This window comes from Meles meles, chromosome 14 (assembly GCF_922984935.1).
Source record: "Meles meles chromosome 14, mMelMel3.1 paternal haplotype, whole genome shotgun sequence".
Lineage (NCBI taxonomy): Eukaryota > Metazoa > Chordata > Mammalia > Carnivora > Mustelidae > Meles > Meles meles.
Window position 1 is genome coordinate 25,762,950 of NC_060079.1, and position 16,281 is coordinate 25,779,230.

The following is a 16,281-nucleotide window of genomic DNA, read 5'->3' on the forward strand; positions in this document are numbered from 1 at the left end:
AATTTTCTTTTGTTTTTGTAAACAAAACTTAATATCTGCAACATTATTTGCAAAACAATACATGTCTAAAATTATATTTAAAAGAAAATACCATGAGTGGCCTCTGTCTGTTTATCCGGTGGACTTTGGCTCTAACCTTTGGTTTTATGATCATAGAATCTAAAGCAGTTTTTCCATATAGGTAAATGCTACTTGTTAGTACTCCTTTGGTAATTTATAATCTCCAGTGTTGGAAGGGATTTCAGTAGATATATTTCCTGGACTAAGGACAGCCCAGAATAAGAGGCTAGTGAAGTACCATTTCCAAGATGACCTGAAATAATTCAGATAATAACCCATTTAAAATAATTTATGGTGACCACTTACATTCTTCAGTATATATTGATCTACATTATGCTATTGTCTCCTTAACTCCACTCCCCCAAAAAACACACCACACCTTAGATAAGTTTTTTTTTTTAACTTTAAACTGAACTAAAATGTTTATTTACTAAAATTTAACTTACTGCTATATGTAGCCATTACAACCTCAAGAGCGCATGCCAACAAAGACATATGAAAGATGTTGTCATTCAGGAGTTTGCTAAAGGAAAGAAAAGAATGATTTTAAAACATTTACTTTTATTAAAAAAAAAAAAAGAAGAAATTGTTTCATTAAAACTAAAGAATTTACCTAAAATTTTGAATAGATAATCGTTCTTCTTCCTAAAACAGATTAAAACAACATTTAGCTAATGCCTTTTGTGTCAGCATTGGATTTTTTTCTATTATGTTCTTTTTAACTTACTGATTTAAGCATGGATTCCATTACTCGGTAATACAATCGGACTCCAAGTTTGTATCGCTACAAAGAAAAAAAATTAGATCCACTACTTTAGAAAATTACAATTATTAATTTTTAAGAACGTTTCTCTTATAATACATTTCTGATACTTTTAGGAATATGAATACCAAGAGATCACAGAAGCTAGCTTGTCTAACACTCAGGACTTCCATATAAAATGATGGTTAACGTTCCCAATAAATTATCAAAAGGGAAGGTCCAGTCCTTGGTTTTCCTTTTCCTTCATTCTGCTTCAGCCTACATCATTCAACAGAAACACACAAACACACACACACACACAGGATATGTTTTATACACCTGGTACTATTTTAAACATTTTATTCACTAATGTAATATTTTTTTGTGGCCTAGGACATGTATTTTCAAGAAAACTCTCCAGGATTGAGAACAGTCTGTCCATAAAACTGGCAAAGGCAAAAAATGACCCAACTGATACTATCAGCAAAAAGTTTTAACCAAATAAATAGTTCCCATTAGTTCAAAGAATAACCAAATTTTAAATAGACACACACAAACCCTATTCCTTTGTTCAAATTATTAGCATAAATTTCATATACAACCAAAAAGACTTCTAAATATTATTATTTAAAACACAGTTAGCATTAAAATATAACCTCACTACACTGAAATAAATGTATATAGTAGATTATAGTTTTCAAACATATTTTTATATGTTATCTCATTAATTCCACACTACAAAGCAGAGCAAATATGGAAAACTGAATCTCAGAGAAGTTAAATGACAGCTCATAAATGGTAGAACCAGATATAAACCCAGGATTCTGATTCAGAGACAATACTTTTACCCAATGTACAGGCTGTAGATTTTCTGAAATAATAATAGTAAAACCAACATCACTCAATAATATCACCAACAAATAGCATGTATATGATCCCATTTATCTAAGCATATGCATTCATGAGTATTCATATATGCAGAGGCCAAAAATATATACAAAAAATGTAATGACATCAAAGATTATGATTTTTTTGTACTTATATTTTTTAAATGTCTACATTTTTTCTAAAATTTTCTACATGTTTACTTTTGGTTTTTGTAATGGCATAAAGGGCATTTTCTTATAAAGTTTTCCATAAACAGCAGTATACACAGGTAGCTTAGATACAGAATCTACCAATATAGGACAAATACCATGATAATATTTTTACAATTTGGAAATATATTTCATTTGAGGTTATTTACATATAGTGACACTAATCAAGATGAACTCAAGTTACCTGTGATCCAATTTCCATACATCCCTGTCCCACAGCTTTAGCAAATTTCTCTTTAAAGGTGTATCCAACATCCTTCACTCTTTTCAAGATACTTTCTTTTGGATTCACTGTGCAGTTCTTTAAAGAGGGAAAACATAAATCAATGTTGAGGATACTGTTTAATCAGAATTAACATTTTCTGTCCTATAAGATAAAAATTTCACTTTTGAGGGTTGCCTGAGTGGCTCAGTGGGTTAAAGCCTCTGCCTTCGGCTCAGGTCATGATCTCGGAGTCCTGGGATCGAGCCCCGCATCGGGCTCTCTGCTCAGCCGGGAGCCTGCTTCCCTTCCTCTCTCTCTCTGCCTGCTTCTCTGCCTACTTGTGATCTCTGTCAAATAAATAAAATCTTAAAAAAAAAATTCACTTTTGGTTATTTATAACATAGAAACACTTCCATAGAAACTAGGTAAATGCAACTACTGAAAATAAGGAGAACATAAAGAATTCCATTTTAGGATGTTAGTGACCAGAAAATACTAATAAAGTACAAATAAAAACCCTATTATCTAAATTTTCTGCTGCTAAGTTAAAGAACAGATTTGTTAGCCTTTCCACCCATTAAAAAAGTCTCATAGACATTACAAACTAAAACCATGGAAATATAAAGGATCATAATTGACTACTATGAACAATTATACACCAACAAACTGGAAAACCTAAAAGAAAAGGATAAATTCTTAGAAACACACAACCCACCAAATCTGAACCATGAAGAAACAGAAAATATGAACAGATTGATTACTAATAAGGAGAGTGAATCAACAATCAAAAACGTCCAAAGAAACAAGTGTCAAAATTCAGAGAGCCTCACTGATGAATTTTACCAGACATTCAAAAAAGAAAAAAATAAAACTTCTCAAAGCCCTCCAAAAAAAAAAAAAAAAGGGAACACTTCCAAACACATACAAGGCCAGCATTACCCTGACATTAAAATTAGACAAAGACATCACAAGAAAAGAAAATTATAGGCCAATATCCCTGATGAATGTAAATGCAAATACCACAAGAAATTATTAGCAAACCAAATTCAACAATGTATTAAGGGATTATATACTATAACCAGGTGAGACTTATTCCAGAGATGCCAGGATGGTTCATTCAATACTCATAAATAAATGTGACATATTAACAAATGAAGGATAAAAATCATATGATCATCTCAAAAGACGCAGAAAACATTTGACAACATTGAACATCCACTTATGATAAAAAACTCTCAACAAAGCGGGATAGAGGGAATATACTTCAACATAATAAAGGCTATATATGAGAAGCCCACCGCCAATATCATATTCAATGGTGAAAACCTGGAAGATTTTCCTGTAAGATCAGAAACAAGACAAATATGCCCCCTTCAACATAGTATTGAAAGTCCTAGCCAGAGCCATCTGGCAAGAACACTAAGAGGCATCCAAATTGGAAAGAAAGAAATAAAACTGTGTCTATTGACACATGACATGATATTATATATTAAAAAACCCTGAAGACTCCATCAAAAAACTGCTAGAATAAAGTAATTCAGTAAGGTTGCAGGATACAAAACCAATACACAGAACTCGGGTTTGTTTCTATGCACTAATAATGTAGTAAGATAATTAAGAAAACATTTACAAATGCATCTAAAAGAATAAAATACCTAGGAAAAAATTTAAGCAAGGAGATGAAAAACCTGTACATGAACTATATGGCATTGATGGAAGAAACTGAAGAACACAGAAATAAATGCAAAGATATCCCACACTCATAGATTGGAAGGGTTAATACTGTTAAAATATCCATACTACCCAAAGCAATCTACAGATTCAATGCAATCCCTATCAAAATTCCAATGTCTTTTACACAGAAATAAAACAAACAATCCAAAAATTTGTATGCAACAACAAAAGATAGCTAAAGCAATCTTGAGGAAGAACAAGGCATCATACTGCCTGATTTCAAACTACATGACAAAGCTACGGTTTTAAAAACAGTATGGTATTGGCACAAAGCAGACACACAGATTGGTGGAATAGAACAGAGAGCCCCAAAATAAACTCATGCATACAGTCAGTTATGCATGGAGGAGGCAAGAATATGCAATGGGGAAAGGACAGTCTCTTCAAAAAACAGTGCTGGGAAAACTAGAGAGCCACATGAAAAAGAATAAAACTTGACCAATCTTACACAATACACAAAAATTAACTCAAAGTGAATTAAAAATCTAAATGTTAGACCTGAAACCATAAAACTCCTAGAAGAAAACACAGGATATAAGCCCCTTGACACTGGCCTTCAAGATCTGATTTTGTTTGACAACAAAAGATAAAGTAACAAAAACAAAAATAAACAATTGAGACTCCATCAAAATAAAAAGATTCTACATGGCAAAGAAAACCATCAATAAAACAAAAAGCAACTAGCAAAATGTTGTATGTCAATTGTACGCCAACAACATCAAAAAAACACCCTAAATATAAAACAATTATAGGGGCGCCTGGGTGGCTCAGTGGGTTGGGGCCTCTGCCTTTGGCTCAGGTCATGATCCCAGGGTCCTGGGATCGAGCCCCACATCTGGTTCTCTGCTCCTCAGAGAGTCTGCTTCCTCCTCTCTCTGTCTGCCTCCCTGCCTACCTGTGATCTGTCTCTCTCTCTGTCAAATAAATAAGTAAAATCTTAAAAAAAAAAATAAATATAAAACAATTATAGCAACATCACTACCAAACCTACTGAATGAGAGAAGATATTTGCATGTCACATATTCAATAAGGGGTTAATATTCAAAATATATGACAAACTCATACAACCCAACAAATAATCTAATTTTTTTTAAAAAGGCAGAGGACCTGAATAGACATTCTTCCAAAGAAGATACACAGATGGCCAAGCAACACAAGAGAAGATGTTCAAAATCATTAATCATTAGGAAAATGGAAATAACAATGAGATATCATCTTAGACCTGTCAGAAATGGCTAGAATTATAAAGACAAGAAATAAACCAGTGTTGACAAGGATATGGAGAAAAGGGAGCCTCGGGTGCTGTTGGTGGGAATGTAAATTGATACAGTCACTATGGAAAACAGTACAGAAGTTCCTCAGAAAATTAAGAATACGGGCGCCTGGGTGGCTCAGTGGGTTAAGCCTCTGCCTTTGGCTCCGTCATGATCTCAGGGTGCTGGGATCGAGTCCCACATTGGGCTCTCTGCTTGGCAGGGAGCCTGCTTCCTCCTCTCTCTCTCTCTCTCTCTCTCTGCTTGTCTCTCTGCCTACTTTTGATCTCTCTGTGTCAAATAAATAAATGAAATCTTAAAAAAAAAAAAAAGGAAAGAAAATTAAAAATAGAACTACTATATCATCCAGCAATTCTACTTCTGGGTATTTATCTGAATGAAACAAAAACACTAACTCAAAAAGATATCTATACCCCATGCTCACTGCAGCACTATTTACAATAGCCAAGACATGGAAACAGCCTAAGTGTCCATTGACGGATAAATGGATAATGTGTGTGTGTGTGTGTGTGTGTGTGTGTGTGTGTAAAGTGGAAGGTTATTCATACACAAAAAATGAATGAAATCTTGATCTCTGTGACATGTATGGACTTTGAGGGCATTATGCCAAGTGAAAAAGTGAAATAAGTCAGAGAAAGACAAATACCATAAGATCACACTTATATGTGGATTCTGAGAAAAACAAACAAACAAAAGAAAAAAACAAGCTCATAGATACAGAAAACAAACTGATATTGCCAAAGCAGGGGATAAAGGGTGGGCAAAATGGGTGAAGGCTATAAAGGGTTACTAACTTCCACTTATAAAATAAATAAGTCATGAGGATGTAATGTACAGCACGGTGACTGTGTTAATAATACTGTATTGTATATTTGAAAGTTGTTAAGAGAATAAATCCTAGAAGTCCTCATCCCAAGGAAACAAAAATTTCTAACTTCTAATTTCTAATGTATGATGATGTGTTAACCAGACTTACTATGGTGATTATTTTGTAGTATATACAAATATCAAATCACTATGCTGTATAACTGAAACTAACAAAATATCATGTCAATTATACTCTAACAAAAAAGAACTAAAAATGAAAGAATTATAACAATACCACTACTAAAATAATCTCTTCTTATAGTCTCACAAATTATCTTCAATTAAGAGTTATATTGAGATGTATATTACCCTAAAAATAATAAAGATAAAACTAAGATTGGAGTTTGGTAGCATTTCCTAATTTAAAGCTGCGCTTTCAAAGAGTTAAGAATTATTAAATCATTTAGCTACCTTTTTAGAAACACATGATTGAGAAATGGTTACAAAAGAAGTCTCAATACATGTATCATATGGGGTGGGGCCATATTTAATAATTATAATACATCACAAGATGATTAAAAAATGCATATTACTATATATTAAAATACACTGTACTTCATATTGTAACCTATAAATAAAAAATAATGATTCCCTTCAGCTACAAAGATTGACTTTATTTTTATAATCCTTATAGCTCAAATACATTCAAAGTACTAAACTTTCCAAAACTAAGATAAAGTATAATTTTCTTTAACATGTGAACATTGTTGGGGCACCTGGGTGGCTCAGTGGGTTAAAGCCTCTGCCCTCAGCTCAGGTCATGATCCCAGCATCCTGGGATCGAGCCCCGCATCGGGCTCTCTGCTCAGCAGGGAGCCTGTTTCCCTTCCTCTCTCTCTGCCAGCCTCTCTGCCTACTTGTGATCTCTGTCTGTCAAATAAATAAATAAAATCTTTAAAAAAAAAATATGAACATTGTTATTCAAAAATTTCACATCTAATAAAATCAATAATTCTACCTTCCTAAAAAGAAAACAGCACACATATCATAGAAATAGTAACAAAGAAACACTTCCCATCATAAAGTCATTGTTACTGAAACATCCATTTAAATGTCTACAGCTTCTAAGATTTTACTTACAGAAGAAAAGATGGCATTACTTTTAAAAATAGAGAAACCTGAAAAAAAAAGTAAACCCAAACAAAAACTTACTGATCTTCAAGACATGTCCACTTCTGAGAATAAGCAGTTTGCAGTCTATGTAAAACTGCAGTTAAGCTCTTAAAGCTTCATTTAATGTTGAACTTCACATTGTGCTCCAGAGAATGCCTTTGAGACAGAATTTTCTGCCCAACTAAAAAAAAGCTCCTACATACTCAAAATGTTGTAGGAAATATTCAAAATTATATTTGAAAAGAGAGAGTATGGGGGTAGTGTTGGGAGTGGGGAGAAAGAGAGGAAAAAAACTATAAGAGACTTTTAAGGTATTAAGGAGGGCACTTGTGATTAGCACTGGGTGTCGAATATAAGTGCTGAATCACTAAACTCTAATCCTGAAACCAATATTACATTATATGCTAACCAGCTAGAATTTAATTAAAAATTGAAATTAAAAAAAAAGAGAGAAAGAGAGAGTCAAGAGAGAGATTATCATTCTTACAACTTCTATCATTATCCCTTCTAAAAGTGTTAAGTAACTGTGCTTGTTTCGGCAGCACATATACTAAAAGTGCTAAGTAACTGAGCAGCCATGTTTGGGAACTATTGGTGCTCTACAGATAAACCATAAATAAAAGTAACCATGCAATTTGGACAAACAAAATCAGTTCTGAGCCAACACAATTATGAATACAATGACGGAAATTACTAATTCCTGAGAGGCATATAAACAAGAAGATGAGAACAGAATATGATAAGACCACAATGAGATTATGATATTAAATAAAATGTTAACTACACAAAGCACAGTTACTGGAATAAGCCAAATTTTAATAATCTTCCTGGCCTTATCCAATTTCCCTGTTTGAGCATTTCAGTGAGTCCTAACCCTCATTTGAATTTAAATAAGGAGTGAAGAAGCAAGCAAGTAACACAAATGCTAGTTTTCTCGATCTCCTCTCTCCCTTGTTTGTATAGCAGGGAGTGGCCCTTCAAATGTCAAACTCAGGTCTACAGGAGCTGTAAACTGCAATGCACACGAGTCCAGGCAAGAAATGTAAATAAAAACGGGCTGAATATAGGATAAAAAAGACTGTAGAAAGATGACAAATGTTGAATTCTAATATCACATTCAAAAAGATCTAAAAAGCAGACAGAAAAGATATATAAAAAAATAATAGTTAGATTCACAGATTTCTTAAACAGCAACAAGGAGAACCAGGAACATAAAAGTATTACTTACAAATATCCAAAAGAAAGTAAATATCAGTCTAGAACTGAAGATTCAGCTCAAGTATCTTACAAAAATAAGAGTAAAGATACTTTAACACACACAAAAAAACCACAAAACAAAAACCTTTTAAGTTCACCCCAAACTAACCCTCACTAAAGGAGTTATTAAAGTACTTATCTGAAGAAGAAAGAAAATGAAATCAGAAATGAGGTCTAAGTTGCAAGAAAGAATGATGAGCAAGGCAAAGAGCAAACCTGAAAAAAAAAAAATCTAAAAATAACACTACCAAAATAACATGCTACTACCAACATCTAATGTGGAGGGTTCAAAGAAGCAAGAAGTAAGGTAACAGACTAGGACATGTTGGTTTGGAGATATTTTTAAAAATTCTCAGTGTTTTAACTTTTAATTTCAAATTTCTTTCCCAAGATAACACAATAATAATGTTTCATTTATGGCTTACATTAAAATAGGAAATCAGATTTTCTGATGGTTGATCACTTGCTGAATTTAAGATCATCATTAATTGTTGGATAGTATTCATAACAGTCCTAGAGAAAAAAAAACAGGAAGAAATATTAAGCACTGAAGAAAAACAAATGAACAAATAAAATATTTCTATTTCACAAGTTAAACGACTTTCAAACTCACCTATTTTCTGTTTAAAAAGTTCTCTGAAATAAGACTTTACAAAACCCTCAGTATACTGTTTCTTACAAGGAATTACATTTTTTTCCTGTCATTCTTTTTTTAATTAACATGAAATTTATTATTGGCTTCAGAAGTAGGTCTGTGATTCATCAGTCTTATATAATAAATAGCCAGTCCCATTGCATCACGTGCCCTCCTTACTGTCCATCATCCAGTTACCCCATCCTTCCATCTCTCCTCTGCTCCCGCAACCCTCTGTTTCCTATAATTAAGAGTCTCTTATGGTTTGTCTCCCTCTCTGGTTTCGTCTTGTTTTATTTTATCCCCTCTTCCCTTATGATCCTCTGTTTTGCTACTTAAATTCCACATATCAGTAAGATCGTATGATAATTGTCTTTCTCTGATGGACTTATTTTGTTTAGAATACTCTCTAGTTCCAACCACATCTTTGCAAAAGGGGATTACCTTTTATTTAAACCATTAAGAAAGAGCATGTTCATAATCACTAAGTTTAAAATTGAAGAATTTTACATCTATTTATTAATAAAACTACATTTCAGTAAAACATTAATTGGCCAAATTAATTATATTTAAAAAAACATATAAACTGGTATTAAAATGAAAAATTTTTAAGAAAACGTTATTACAATCAAACATTAAAGTTTTCAAATAAAAACAGTAGGATATATTGTAATTCAAATGAAGAAGCATGTGACTTTTCTTTATAGAGGCCTTCAGATGAAAGCATACATAATTTTAGAAGTCATCACTGTTAAAGCATATAACTGGGTCAGTCCCTTAAGATTTCTGTAATTCTATAAAATGTGTGTGTGTGTGTGTGTGTGTGTGTGTTGTATAGTAAACACTAATGTTCCAATTTTGGAGTAGCAGTACATTGTTACTGTTGGTACTGTTTATTGATGCAAAGAACTATAAAATGTTTATGGCTTAAAGAGTCCTTAAATATTACTTAGCAAACATGTTCAGTGAGCATTTTTTTTCTTTTTTGTAACATCAGTAAGAATTAGAATCGATGTCATTTGTTCAGTTTGGAAAAAGAACTTGGCTTTAAGTCTTTTAACCTCTTTTGGTGAATGTTTCCATTTAGGAAAAAAGATGAAAAACATCCCTGATACACTTTTTTTTTCTATCTTCTTTATTATTATACCAAACTATTATACCTCTCCCAACTGATATACTTCGTCACCTTTCAAATATTATTGTTTTTATAATTTTTACACTTAAGCCCACAATGACTAAAGCCACAAATAACTAACTGCTAACACCAAAAGTTCTTTCTCAATTTTTCTGATACTTGGTACTCTTTTCCGAATTACCCTCCATCCCTTGGCTTTTTTGGCTTCATTCTCTGGGTGCCCTCTTGTTCTCTTTAACTTCTATCTAGTATTTAAATGCTAGCATTCTGAGCATTATACGCAACTAATGAATTGTTGAACACTACATCAAAAACTAATGATGTACTATATGTTGGCTAATTGAACTAACTAACTAACTAAATAAATAAATAAATGATAGCATTCTTTAAGGCTTAGCCAGCTATTCTTGCCATTATACCTTTACTTCAGGCAAATTCATCTATTTTTATGGTCTTAACTTCCCTGGATAACTCTCAAATCTATAAGTTACTACTTCTTCATGTTCCATAAATGCCTCATGAATAATATTCTAAGTATGAATTCATTAAATATTTATCAAACCTGTTCTTGTTCCTTCATTCCAACTGCCTACTCTTGGTTCAGATCTTCAGCATTTCTCAACTGAATTACTGCAATAGAGCAGTCCAGGGATTTTGACTATGTGTATGGTAGTAGGGTCTAGGCATTTGTAGTTTGGGAAAGAAACCTCCTCAGGTTACGCACCCTTGGTTAAGAACCACTGTGACAGATTGGGATGTCTATTTCTTACCATGTCCTCCTTAGCCCATCCCCTCACAAACGACTACCACATAAACTTTCAAAAAATCAAGTCTAATTTTATCCTTATCCCTATTTAACACCCATATATAGCAGCAGGCCAAATCATGCACAAGCTAAAGTCCAAACTTATGCGTATAGCATATTGGGCCTTTCAGGATCTAGTATTCACCCTCCTCTCCTGCCATTTCATCTTCCCACTTAGGGAGTCAGTACAGAGCTGCTAATAGTTCCCCAGACACTGTGTTATTTTATACTTCCACACCTTTGCACATGCTATTTCTACTCCCTAAGATGCCAGTCTCCTGTATCACAGACTTTCATGTTTGAAAATTCAGTTCAACAAAATCCCTTCATAATGTCCCTTCGGTGCCACCTCATTAGTTTGTCAAAAGTTTATTACTATAATTTACACTAATATAGAAATCTATCTTTATATGTCTATGTAGTCATTTGAAAAATACTACTGATAGCCCACTATGTAACAAATATTACCCTAGGTCATAATTATTAAATGGTAAAAAAAAAAAAAAAAGTCATGGTCCACATAGTATCAAACTTAAAGGCTATTATGGGTATTGGTAAAAACAAGCAAACACACAAATTAATTTTTAATCACAAATTGGGATATACACTATAAAGGAATAACAACAGGATACTATGGGAAAGAAGAATAAAGGAAAATACTTCAGAAAGAAATCTTTTAAAAAGCAGTATTTGTCCTGAATACTAAAAGAAGAGTAGCTGTTGGTAATTCAGAAGCAAAAAAATAAAAAATAAAAATAAAAATAGGAAGAGTTTCAAGAAGAGGGAAAAGCAAATGTGAAAGTCCTCAAGTACAAAAGAGAGCCTTGAGCACTCAGGAAACTGGCTAGTACATAATGAGCAGGAAAACAAGATGAGGTTAGAGAGACAACAGAAGCTGGATCATATAAGGTTTTGTAAGCACTGTGAGGGAGTGTGTATTTCAACTGCGACAAAAGAAGCAGTCAAAAAGTTTGACAGCAGGGTGAACATGATCTGACTTACATTTCTAGAATATTATTCTGGGACTCTTTGGAGAAAATATCTGGTGGTGGGGAGAGAGGAATAGTGAGGAGACTAGACACAGCAAGATCAGTTAGTAGGCTACTACACAAAAAAATCCAAAACAAAGAGGAGAAGATCTGCACAAAGGCGGTGAGAGTTCAAATGGAGGACAGGAGATGGACTAGAGATATATTAAAGGTAGATTCAACAAGACTTACTAGCAGGTAAGATGCAGGAAGTGAGGAAAAGGACAGAAAAATGGTTTCTATCTTTTTAAGTTGTATGCAGAGTAAAGGGTAATGACATATTTTTTTTTACTGAGATGAAATACATTCCCATTCTAGGTTATATTCCTTAAGGATGGACAGAACTAGATTTGATAATCCTATCCTCAGCAACTAGTAAAATACCTGGCAGGCAAAGAGCACTCAATATAAATTGTTGTATGTATACATAAATATATAACAGAACAAATGAACAAACTTAAAGTACAAGAAGGCACTGAATAAATAATTACAATGAAAAACAAAAGTAAGAAAATGCATACCTAACTGGAGTCTGTGGAAGAATCACATTCACTTCTTCATCAGAGTTACTTTTTCGTGGCGTTCTCTGCATTTCAAAACTAAATAATGATAAGTAAAGTCATTCATATTGAAAATGCACCATTTGTGTTTTATGAGTCAAAAGAGCAATATATTACTTGTTGCCTCATACCGTCATACAAAATGATAAGTCAATAACAGAAGTGACAAGAAACTGATGATCCAAAAGCTGCTTAAATAATAAAAATTTTGTGTTTTTCACCATTGTTTTTCAGTTGGGTTTCTTCTATTAGGTTTATGAAAAACAGGTGCTCCAATGATTAACAATTTTTTAAAAGTGAAAGTTAAATGCTATCTTTAGATGTTAGATGGTATTACGAACCAAGCTGTTCAGTATTAAAAAAAAAAATCAAAACCTTCTAAATTTTCAATTATTATGCCTTCTAAAAACCTTACTTTGATGTAAATAAAATTTGAAACATTTTATTTGTGTTTAACCTACAAGTTATATATATTATCAGTTACATATTAAAAGATTTCATGCTAAAGATAAAATTAAATATACTTATAATCATTCAAATTTTTTATAATTACTCTTAATCATTCCTACTTTAGAATTCTATATGATAATTCAAGAGAATGTACTTCTTTTTTTTCTAAAGGAAAAAGGTTTAATGTAGAGATTAAAGATTCACATCATGATAAATGATCTAAAATTGAATACTTATGATAAAAGTTCAACTTTTTCATTTTTTTCCTATTTAACTTATCTTGCCATCTTCTTTCCTGTGTTTTTCTATTACTTTCACCCCACCTCTCCCTGTCTGTGGTTACAATGACAGATTCTCTCCCTCTTCCCAGTAGTGTAGAAATCCGACTCCTGCAAAAGCTACAGTGATAAACACTATAATTTTAACACACCCTTTAACTTCACCAACATTTAAGTAGTATGTGTAACCTTCCTTTCACCTGCTCCCCAAGTATATGGAACACAGTCCATCCTCCTGGGTAGAAACGTGGCATTTTAGTTTTGTTTTCCTTTTTGAATCTTGCTGTGGGAGGAAGGTAATATATATTGTGTGTATGTGTTTATAGTCATCCTAGTCTGCTAAAGTATATCCTCCAGTAATTCTTTCAAAGAGGGTATGCAAGAAACAAACTTTGTGAATTCTTCAGTATCAAAAAAATGTCTTTGTTTTTCCTTCAAAATCAAATACCAGTTTGGCTGGGTAAAGGATTCTAGTTGTAAAGCCTTTTGCTTGCAGAACTTTTATGACATAGCTCCACTGATTCCTAGCATCTAGAGTATCTAATGATAAGTCTCTGGCCAATCTGAATCTTGCTCCTCTATAGGTTATTTATCTTTTTCTGGAAGCCTTTAGGATCTTTTCTTTATCACTGGAATACCCAAATTTCACCAAGATGTGTCCAGGAATGAGTCTCTTCTCATCAATCTTACAAGGTATTCAGTAAGCACTGACAACCTCAAAACTTGAATCCTTTAGCTCTGTAAAGTTTTCTTCAATAATTTCCTTAATTATTTCCTCTACTCCATTCTCTTTATTATCTTTTTCTGAAATTCCTATCAAACAGATGTTGGAACTTTTGGATCTATCCTCTATGTCTCTTGACCTTTATTATGTTTGGCCATTTGCATTGTATCCTTAGAGAATTCTTCAATACGGTCTTCTAGATTGTCCATTCTCTCTTCAAGTGTGTCTATGCTGCTCTTCAGAACATCTATTAAGTTTTTTATCCCAAGACCTCTGGAAGGTAATTTTTAATATTTGCAACCTCCTCCTGTAGCTCTCTAAAGTTGTTAATTACATTTCTTCTAAAGTTTTCTTCTGTTTTTTTTTTTGTATTAAGTTTGTATCTTTAGATGTTGAGAATATACTTCTGTATTAACATTTTTAAGAAAAAGAGCCAAGCAAGTAATAGCAGATGAAAGGGTGGGGGAAAAGAGAGACAACTACTTAAGTAAACTAATTACTTCAACAATTTTCTTTTAGTGCACTTTTAAAATTAAATTCAGCTTAATTAAAAAAATAGTTGCTATAGAGGACAATTCACATTAAATCTCTATTTGTTTATATATTATATGCTTAGAATACTGTTTACTTTATTATCAGGTTTATAGAAAGGCATTTGAATAACTTATTATAAATGACATCTAAAGATCATGAAGTTAAATAAAAACCTATTTATCTATATTAAATCAACCTATAGCAGAAGTATCTCAACAAATAAAATTAGACCATGTACAATACCTGTCCATAGGATCAGCCTGAAGGGTTTTATCATGATCCAGAAATAATCTTGCATCAAGATCTTTGTTTTTAAGGTAAATCTCTTCATATTGTTTAGAGAGACTTTCCACCTCAGAAGAAAAAAATACTGATTATCCTTTTCATATCATTACATCTCTCAGTCCATAGAAGTACAGATTTAAAGAATCTTTGTATACACACTTCATTTTATAACATACTGAGTTCACATGCAATAAAAATAAAGCATATCTTAAAGTGCTATTAAAAAATGCTGCTTTTTAACTCTAATTTTAAACAAATTCTATGCATGCATCCCATTCATTAGCATTTAGCATTTTATGTAGACAATGATCACCAGTAACAAAAAACAGTAGGTATTATTATGACCACTTAGTTGCCAAGATCCTCCAAATATCCCATACATCCCTCACTTTTTTTTTTTTAAGATTTTATTTATTTATTTATTTGACAGACAGAGATCACAAGTAGGCAGAGAGGCAGGCAGAAAGAGAGAGAGGAAAGCAGGCTCCCCACTGAGCAGAGAGTCTGATGCAGGGCTTGATCCCAGGACCCTGGGATCATAACCTGAGCTGAAGGAGAGGCTTTAACCCACTGAGCCACCCAGGTGCCCCACATCCCTCACTTCTAATCATTCCCTATGCTTATCAATATAGAATTATTTTTCAAATATAAAAAATCCTCTTGGTTATATATTCTCTCTACCTTTTCTAAATTGTTTGATGTACTCTAACTCCCTTTAGCTAAGTGTCTTGGACAAGAATATTAGCTCAATTAATTAGCCTACTTAACACATCTGCACAATGTCTTCCTAATCTCAGATACTTCTACATTTGCTAGAACCTATAAGTCTTTTACAAGTACTGATTCATAATTTTGTAATCATAATTTAAAAACTAATGCCCAACAGACAACTATTTGGCATGACTTCTGCTATGACTTTTGAAGTCTGAGGGTTTCTAACCTGAGTGAACTAAAATTTCATTTCAAAAGGAGAGGCAGGAAGAAATCCAGTTAAATGTAAATTTTTCTGAATTCCTGTACAAGTTCTAGCAGTTTTGGAGTGGAGTCTTTTGGGTTTTCCACATATAGTATCATATCATCTGCGACAGAATGGGAGAAGATATTTGCAAACGACATATCAGATAAAGGGCTAGTATCCAAAATCTATAAGGAACTTAGCAAACTCAACACCCAAAGAACAAATAATCCAATCAAGAAATGGGCAGAGGACATGAACAGACATTTCTGCAAAGAAGACATCCAGATGGCCAACAGACACATGAAAAAGTGCTCCACGTCACTCGGCATCAGGGAAATACAAATCAAAACCACAATGAGATATCACCTCACACCAGTCAGAATGGCTAAAATTAACAAGTCAGGAAATGACAGATGCTGGAGAGGATGTGGAGAAAGGGGAACCCTCCTCCACTGTTGGTGGGAATGCAAGCTGGTGCAACCACTCTGGAAAACAGCATGGAGGTTCCTCAAAATGTTGAAAATAGAACTACCCTATGACC

At 33.1% G+C, this 16,281-nt stretch overlaps 1 protein-coding gene across 1 annotated transcript in view; it reads right to left on the reverse strand.

Annotated features, from left to right (window-relative positions):
* Window positions 1–16,281, reverse strand: part of RB1 (RB transcriptional corepressor 1) — a 163,976-nt gene that overhangs the window by 88,129 nt on the left and 59,566 nt on the right. Inside the window, exons 10-16 of the mRNA XM_045977933.1 lie at window positions 14,741–14,850; window positions 12,473–12,550; window positions 8,775–8,862; window positions 2,084–2,200; window positions 788–844; window positions 674–705; window positions 507–583 (exon numbers count right to left, since the gene is read on the reverse strand). Coding sequence (XP_045833889.1) covers window positions 507–583; window positions 674–705; window positions 788–844; window positions 2,084–2,200; window positions 8,775–8,862; window positions 12,473–12,550; window positions 14,741–14,850 — 559 coding nt within the window. The remainder of the gene's footprint in view (window positions 1–506; window positions 584–673; window positions 706–787; window positions 845–2,083; window positions 2,201–8,774; window positions 8,863–12,472; window positions 12,551–14,740; window positions 14,851–16,281) is intronic.